Raw genomic sequence first — 8,393 nt, 5'->3', positions numbered from 1 at the left:
TCTGGCCAGCTGTGGGGTGGGATGTGCTAGGTCGTCTCTGAGCGTTGTATTAGTCCCAACAAGACTTGTGTGGGTTTTAAATAATATTTTTTGTGAGGTAAAAAATGACGCTTGCTACCTGACGCTGCCGCCGCAACGCTTCGGCTCGCAGGAGAAGCCTTCGAAGGCGTGGTGGGCCTGGCTCCACACGGTGGTATCTCGGTGCAGTGGTACAGGCAGAAGGACCAGATGAGGGTCCCCCCTCTCTAGTGCTTTCCAGTGATCTGAACTGTTACCTTGCATAATTGTAACATCTTAGTAAGATTTTTAAATTGCTAAAGTTCTCAAGCTAGCTACTACTGCGACCAACTTTCTGAGACACATGAGGTCTCTTTATTGATTTAAACTATTACCTTCTATCTTGAGCACCTCAGGCTGATACAAAAATACGTAGAGTATTATTTTTTTCAGCATGCATGCTAAGATGATGTATTCAATATGGCAAAGGGAACTTGGAATTTGGATACCAACTTGAGATTGTGGTGTCTTTAAAGGAAAAAGATCAGAATGGAACTTGCAGAATAGTTCCATCTGTGCTCATTTCTGAGATGAATACCTGTATTTTGTGTAGGGTTTTTTTTGTTGGTTTGGTTTTTTTGTTTTTTAGCCCAGTGCTTTCAATGAAATCATCAAAACATACAGAATAAGTATGCCAGCATCAAAAATTCATCAGAAGAGCAGAACAGGTATTGTACGTAACATTTTGAATCAAGACCCTGTCTTATATTGGAGTATTTTTCGTGTTTTGATAAATTCCTGAGAGAAGATGTTTAAGTAACAAAGCCACAAAACCCCAGGTCTGTAATTTATCAGCTACTCACAAGATGGCATCCTAACTCCACACAGAGTCAATTGGTTGAGCAGGTCAATTCCGAACGTGAGCCACGGGCAATGCTCATGAATGGAAATGATGACTGGCAGTTTGTGCTGTTATTTTTTTTCCCTCATTATATCATGGTAGTTGACCAGACTTTGACTTCCTGGTTTGCAGCAGAAGCGTACAGGCGATGCTGTTTACCACCCCTGCCACACAACCGTGTATTTTCCAAATGTGAGGAAGGACATACTGCGGTTCAATCCATAGCCCCAGCTGAGTCCTCAAGATTACATGGCTCTTCCAGGAGCATGTGTGTGGTCTCTCTCACCTGTGTTTCACCACTTTCAACAGTTGCCTGTGTTGTTGGAATGTGCAATTTCTGCATATTACTTTTTTCCTGTTTGCAAGCTAACTGCTACTTTTACAATTGCTTTGGTAAAACGCTGAATCAAATGTTGGATACCCCTTTCCTATCATAGTCTCCTCTGCACTTTCCCTTATGTTACAGCAACTTTTGATTTATCTTCTCTTCCTTCCTTCCTGCATTCCTTTCTTCTATTGAAATTTCCCTTCAGTCCCTGTGCTGCTATCTCACTGCTATTTTTCCTCTTCCAGTCCTTACTCGGCAGTCTGAGGGTGAGTGGAACAACTTTTAAAACCAGAGGTTTTGGCACTGGCAGATGGAGCCTGTTCCTGTAAATATTCCACATGCAGAAGTCCTAGTCAATGGGAAATGTTGTGAAAGAAATCTAGCAGGATTCATGAGCAATGCCTCATGAATTTTACTTAGTGCAAGTGATCTGAGAATACTGGAGCTGACAGCACTGTCTCCTAAACTGAATGCTGAAAGAATAAGCAAGCTCATGTGGCCAGTATGAAACTTTATCTAATCCTGATAGTATGTGGACGGAATGACACATTGAAAGGCCAGGGCCTTTCTTGTAGTGACGCACTTTTGCATTATGTTTGGTACCTGGAGCCTGCTGACATGTACATTTTCTTTCTCTAGTGATTATGGTCTATTTATGCTATAGGTTTTCCAGAAGCTTTTGCTGCATTTACAGCAAATACAGTGTTCAATAACTTGTGTCAAACACAATCTTTCTGGCCCTGTTCAAAATCTTTTTCTGCAATTGAATTATTTTTCACAGTATAGAATCATAGAATCACAGAAGGGTTTGGGTTGGAAGGGACCTGAAAGGCCATCGAGTTCCAACCCCCTGCCATGGGCAGGGACACCTTCCACCAGCCCAGGTTGCCCCCAGCCCCATCCAGCCTGGCCTTGAGCACTCCCAGGGATGGGGCACCCACAGCTGCTCCGGGCAGCCTGGGCCAGTGCCTCACCACCCTCACGGTAAAGAATTTCTTCCTGATACCTCATCTAAATCTGCCCTCTCTCAGTTTAAAGCCGTCACCCCTTGTCCTAGCAGTAAATGCCCCTGTCCAAAGCCCCTCCCCAGCTTTCCTGTGGGCCCCTTCAGGCCCTGGAAGCTGCTGTGAGGTCCCCCCGGAGCCTGCTCTTCTCCAGGCTGAACAGTATTTTTCTGCAGGACTCCTCCCATGGACTGCGAAAGCAATCTTCAGTTGAGAATGTCTTATTTATACCAAATAAATAGTTATGCTATTAGCTTAAGTACAGACCAATCAAATATCTATAGCTAAATGAGAACATGTTGATTCCTCCATTCATTTTCTCAAAAAATGCTACATAGGCGAAAAATTGTGTAGGGCTTAGTTTTTGGAAGTGCTGAGCATGCAAAACTCTCCACTCGGCTGCTGTATAAACATGATTTGAAGGGCCTCTCAGCTTAAATAATGCCATGCTTTTTTAAATTTTACACACAGCTTTAGTCTGCACCCACGCTTGTGGGGATCTCAGCTGAAATAGCACTGAGGAAGGAGGCAGAAGGAAAGGGAGAGTCACTCAAGTAATTCACATCTTTGTAGCAGCCTGAAAAGTTTCAAGGGAGAGCATTACGATTGTAATTACTTACACCTGAAATAATTCTCACTTTATAATTTTCTGGGTTAGTTCTCTATGCCTGTAGTGGAGATAACTACTTATCTTCCTAATAAATATAATGAAGGTTAGTGAATGCATGAATTAGTTTGGATATTAAGTACATAAAACATTATTTTGGGTCAGTAGCATCTTAATTTGGAGATCCAGAACCTATGTGTATTTTTGTGTCTTGCTTGTTTAGTGGAATTTTCAGGAAAATCACTGTGCAGAACATATGCTGTGTTTTTCACCAGTAGTTCTCAACCGTATCATTCCTGACTAATAAAGTACAGGAAGTGAAAAAAAAATCACTAATAAAAATGACAGGCATTTATATCTGAAATTTTTATTTTTATGCAGTTTTAGAAAGTTTATTTGCATTCCAAATGCTCTTATTTCTGTGCTTTCCTGAATAGGTTAATGTCCGTCTCTACCGCATTTACCTTTGTTAGTGCATTCCTTATGGTGCAGAGCATAAAATGCTACGATGGCTTTTCCTTTGGAAAAAACATTAAATATCTACTTTTACCTTACCATCAGGAGTATTTCATAAAAATCCAAATGAATGTAAAGTATCAATGAATATAGGACTGACTAGATGGCAGCAGAAGTTAAACATTGTGGAAAAAGGTAACTCAGTGATAGAAAATAGACCAAAATTTGCCTTGGGTTATCTGGAAGTACAAAGGGCAGCGTCCCCGCGGCTGGCGGGACCCTCGGGTCACATTCCCGACAGCCATCCCTTCCAGCTTTCAGAGGGGGGAAAATAATCAATTCGATTTCGGAATAAAGCCTGAATGAGGCCCGTGAGCCGATCACTTCTCTTGCAATGCTTTAAGGTGTTTGGAAGATGTATTATTCATGTTAGAAGCGGTTTACAAGCGCTGCGAGCCCCACCGCCGGGCCGGCTTACCGCCGCCCGAGCCCCGCTGCCGTAACCCCCGCGCCGAGGCGTGTCGCCTGTCGCGATCGCTATCGCGAAGTGCTGTCGCGAGCGATGGTACTGACACGCTCCCCCCGGGTCCCCCCGCGCCGTGCCCACAGCACGGCCCCGCCGCCGGCCGCCCCACGCCCCGGCCCCCCGGGAGGCGGCCTCTCCCCGCCCGCTCCGCCCGCGCTGACAGGCGGGCGCTGCGGAGGAAGGGGAGGGCGGCCGGCGGCCCCGGCCTCACATGACTGCTGCCGCGATGGACGGCGAGCCGCCCGCGGGCACCGGCACGGCTGGCACAGGTACGGGTACGGGGCGGCGGGTGCCCGCGGGCGGCTGGCGGGGCCGCGCCCCTGCCCTCCCGTGGGCGGCCCGGGCAGGGTGCGGGGCTCCTCGGGTGGGGTGGGCGCCGCTCCCCCCGCCAAAACCTGAGGTAAAAAGGCGCCGCCTCCCCCTCCTGCCCCCCGGAGCGGCGGGTGCGGGGCCGGCCTCGGCCCCTGGGGGGGCTGTCCCGCCGCCAGGACACGGCCGGCCTGCGGCGGTGCCCGCTTCGTGGCGGCGGGGGGTCCACTCCCCTTGCGAGGGCGGCCTCTGCCCCGCGGTGGCAAACGGGGAGCGCCGGTGGAGTCGCCCGCCCGGGCGGTGTCGGTGTCCCGCGGCCGGTGGTGCCCCGGTGCCCGCCGGGCGCTCAGCTGCCCGCGGCGGGGGGCTCGGCCGGGGCCGTCCCTCGGCAGCGCCGTGGGCCGGGCGCTCCTGTGGGCGCCGGGGTGACTTGGCTTCGTCCCCCTGTTCCCCGCCCGCCGCAGCGGCCTCGGGGCACGGCACAGGGGCCGAGCGGGTCGGTGGGCGCCGCGGCAGCGAGCCCCGGGCGGGGTCCGCGGCCCCGCAGCGGCTGAGCCGGGACCGAGCGGGCAGGGCAGCGCCCAGCGCTGGGGCTTCGGGGAGGTGCAGGCGAGCCCGGGGTGCCCAAGCTCCCAGCAAACGCCGCCAGCGGTGGTTGTGAATTGAGAAGTGGAGGGAGCTCCTGGGAGAGTTAAGAAAACAACGTGGTAGGCTCCTAACAGTTAAACTGAGGGCAGCGGGATAATACAGCTCTTCCAAGTTCACTTAAAGTGGCTGAAGTTTCATACTGGCAGTTACTGCTCTGTGCAAAGTAGTTTGGTGTTTCCCCCCCTCTGTTTGGAAAGAAGAACTAATAGAGATTTCAAGTGGGTTATGCAGGGAAAGATGGTTTGCTTGGATTATATTCAGGATCCAATGTGAGTATGCTTTTGATAGGCCTGTGATGCTCCTGATGCAGATAATGCTTATAAATAAATTATTTTGGAATATTTCTGTCCAGGACTGATGTAAGATATTGGGATATTGAACAGCAGCCTTTGTGGAAAAAATGTCCTACTGTACCAAAGAGAGAGCTTGTTCAGGTATGTCTATTATGGATTTACCATCTGCTTCAGGAGCCTTGTAGAGATAAAACAGTTGTCTCTGAGTATTCTTGATCTGATTAACTTCCGCACTGATGATGGTGCTTCTGTAACTGTCTGATCTGCTCAGCTTTATTTAGAAAACTTGCCTTTCTTTGACAAAGATGATCTTGTGACCACTGAGAGAAGGTATCTAATGATCTTAGCAAAAGAAAAATAATGCTGTGAAAGCAGGAATGTGTTTATTTCTAGCATTGTGATGTTGGTTCAGTGATCCTGAAAGTTTCATGCCCATACGTAACTTTTTTTGGAGATTGGCATCTTGTCTGTGCATATTCTAGGAGGATCTACATCTCCTGAAGTAATGAGAGTCCTGACAGGGATCACTGATGCCCACCTGTGATGACATATGCAAATGCTGTCATTTTTATTTTGCAGGCTTAAAAGTATTTTAACATAATCAAGAGAGAAAAGAAAACTGATGATGTCCAGTGCATTAAAGTCAGTTTTGCAAAGTCGCTAGTATTGATTTATTTTTTTCTTTGCTTCCATTTGAATCTGTTTTTGCAATGATTGCAGGGAGCTAATCCAGGTGTGTTGGCTCAGGAGGGAGGGGGGTGTCTCCTTTTCTTTTAGTGGTAAATCTTTAACTGTCTGTGCAGCCTGTAGGAGGGCTCAGGAGGCAGAGCTGTACCAGTTACAGACAGTAGAATCTGCACATAACCACTCTGATTTTCCCAACAACCTTCGAGTTTTAGTGGCTTGGTGCAGACTGATGGAGAGAAATTTATCAGTCACATGTGGAACTGATACCAAAGGAGGGGAGCTTTGAGGATTGCTTTTCAACAGAATTTGAGATGTGAATGAGCTTGTTCTAACTAAAATGTTGAGAAGACCATTGGGAGACTGTAGTGTGTGGAGAGGCACACCATTTCTTAAATGCTGAGATGCTAAGATCAAGTGTAATTTAGAGGGTGAGAAATGTGTGAGGAAGATGAGAAGCAAAACAAAGTGATAAACAATTTCACAAAATGATAAACCATTTCTTCTGGTGGGATTTTCTTGACCTGCGTAAGGAAGGATGTTTGTGGAAACTTGGCAGCTCTGTAGTTAAGCTAAAATGCCTTTGTAAAAGTTTCCTGGAAAACAGTTGTATGTGTTAATGCTTGTTGGGTTACCTTTTTGGATGTGCATTTTTACACTTCCAACCTCTTTGTTAGAGCTGGGTGTGAAAAATGGTGGTTTAGCAATCTTCCATTGTGAGCTGGGAAACCACTCTGGTGAGGATTTGACTTTTTGTCTCTGTGTAGTCTTTGGGAACATTCCTCGAACTTTTCGCCCGTAATCCTGTTATTTCTTCAGTGAGTGTAGCTCCATATCACTTCATTGTGTTTGCTGCAGTTTGGGACTATGGTTCTGTGGCCGGCTTGTGAGTGGAATGTGTTCCTTGTATTCCCAGACTTGGGAAATCGCTTAATTAATCACTTGATCTAACAGCATAGTTAAAAGAACAGGGCACTAGACTTAAAGTTAGTTCTTTGTTCTGTCACACAGATTTACTGCGTGACGTTGGAAGGAGATAACGTGGTGTTGGAGTTTTTGTCTGCTGTAGTATGTGATTGCAATATTTTAAGAAGCAGTTGAGGTCTGCAGCTGTAGGGGAATGCAGAGATGCTAGTGCTTTTTAATGAATATGAAAAAAAGCTTAGTAGCCTCAGCTATTTTTCAGTTGTGCTATTACTTCTCTGTTTTGTCTTGGAAAGCACGAAGTGCTGAAGAGCAATCTTAAAATTAGAAACAGCCCCAAAATGATCACCAGACACCCCCCCCCCCCGAAAACCATAACTACACCCAACACCTCAAAAACAATGGGGGGGGGGGGGAAATGACCAACCAAAAGAAAAAAAAAAAAAAAAAACCAGCTCAAAAAATCCCTGACCAGCTAGCATAGGATGCATATTTAACATCTGTGCTGAGAAAGATGCTTTTGGTTTTGTTTTGTTTTGTTTTTTAATGAGAAAAAAATGTTAGAGCCTGTTTTTCAACATCTAATTTTATGATAGTGTGTGTATTATTTTATCTTGTCTTGGTTTTTATTGGATAGCTTGTATTTACAAGTGAATTGTTTGGAGAGAGAAGGAAGGACACTATTGCACCATCTCTTAATTAGAGTGATGCTAAATATGATTGCTTTTCTTGTACATAGTCATTAAGGACACCTCTTCCGTGTTGAACGTGGATCTTTGTATCAGTTAGCTTTGTTAGATAAAATAGACTAATCCCTTTGTTGTGCTCCTTTCTAAATAAGAATTGCATGGTTTAAAATTCCTTAAAAAACCCAGACAGGTCCCATCCAGTTGTCTCAAAAAATATTTAAAGCTTTTAATAGGAAGAAAGTTTTGTTTGCTTTTTTTTTTTTTTTTTTTTTTTGGTCAGACTTCTGTTTTTCTTTTCTCGTTTTTAGGGAATTTCAAATTATGTAAGAATTTTTAAAAAAAGCGGGGAAGGGAATCTGTCTGAAGTTGTAGTTGAAATCTGCACCAGTTTTTGGAGAGGTTGATGTGGACACTGAATTCTGGAATTACAGAGGAATGTGTTTGACACAATAAGGGGGAAAGGCATTTCCATAATTCCTGAGGCTTTTCATGAGAAGACAGAAAGGAAAGGGAAATGCTGATTAATGATATTTACATTGCTGCTTTAATATTCATGGCCAAGGAGTTTGTAGTGGAGCCCTCACTTTTGCCAGGGAGAAATCTGAGGTATCTGCGTACAAAACCAGTTGGTCCTCGTAGTCCCCTGTGTTTCCTGTGAGTTGGCTCACCTCTGCTCCACATGGCTGTGGCCTGTGATGAGGAGGAAGAAATCTCGGCTGTTCTTCGTAAAGGCTTTGCTTCCTTTCAGACTCCTTTCTCCTTCTAGAAAATCTGTGACTAATGTAACAAGTAATGCTGTGGTGCTTCCCATTTCAGTGTGTCTAATAAATTTAGCTGATAGCAGCCATCTGTGAAAAGGAGATAGGGTCTCCAGATTTGGTTGGCAGAACTTAAGGAAGGGAGATCTGTGTTGTGATTTACCACCTACACTTCCAGTCCCTGCACTGCCCTTCTCTACTGTGTGTGCTTACTCTCCTGTAAAACCTGTGTGCAACTAACCAGACACTTGAAATTCTACTTTGCGCTT

General features: G+C 45.8%; 1 protein-coding gene across 3 annotated transcripts in view; it reads left to right on the top strand.

Moving 5' to 3' along the window:
- The first annotated feature begins 639 nt into the window (after nucleotides 1-639).
- The window catches only part of SNX8 (sorting nexin 8), a 28,294-nt gene continuing 20,540 nt past the window's right edge, over nucleotides 640-8,393 (top strand). Inside the window, exons 1-2 of one of the 3 annotated variants that reach the window (XM_056334182.1) lie at nucleotides 3,982-4,088; nucleotides 5,129-5,210. In XM_056334182.1, coding sequence (XP_056190157.1) covers nucleotides 5,177-5,210 — 34 coding nt within the window. In that variant the 5' untranslated portion in view covers nucleotides 3,982-4,088; nucleotides 5,129-5,176. Of the gene's footprint in view, nucleotides 726-3,981; nucleotides 4,089-5,128; nucleotides 5,211-8,393 lie in introns of those variants that run through there. The other 2 variants (XM_056334181.1, XM_056334180.1) reach the window with 2 other exon arrangements.

Source organism: Falco biarmicus, chromosome 4, assembly GCF_023638135.1.
Source record: "Falco biarmicus isolate bFalBia1 chromosome 4, bFalBia1.pri, whole genome shotgun sequence".
Lineage (NCBI taxonomy): Eukaryota > Metazoa > Chordata > Aves > Falconiformes > Falconidae > Falco > Falco biarmicus.
Note: the sequence above shows the minus strand (reverse complement) of the source record. Positions and strands in the feature narration are given on the sequence as shown.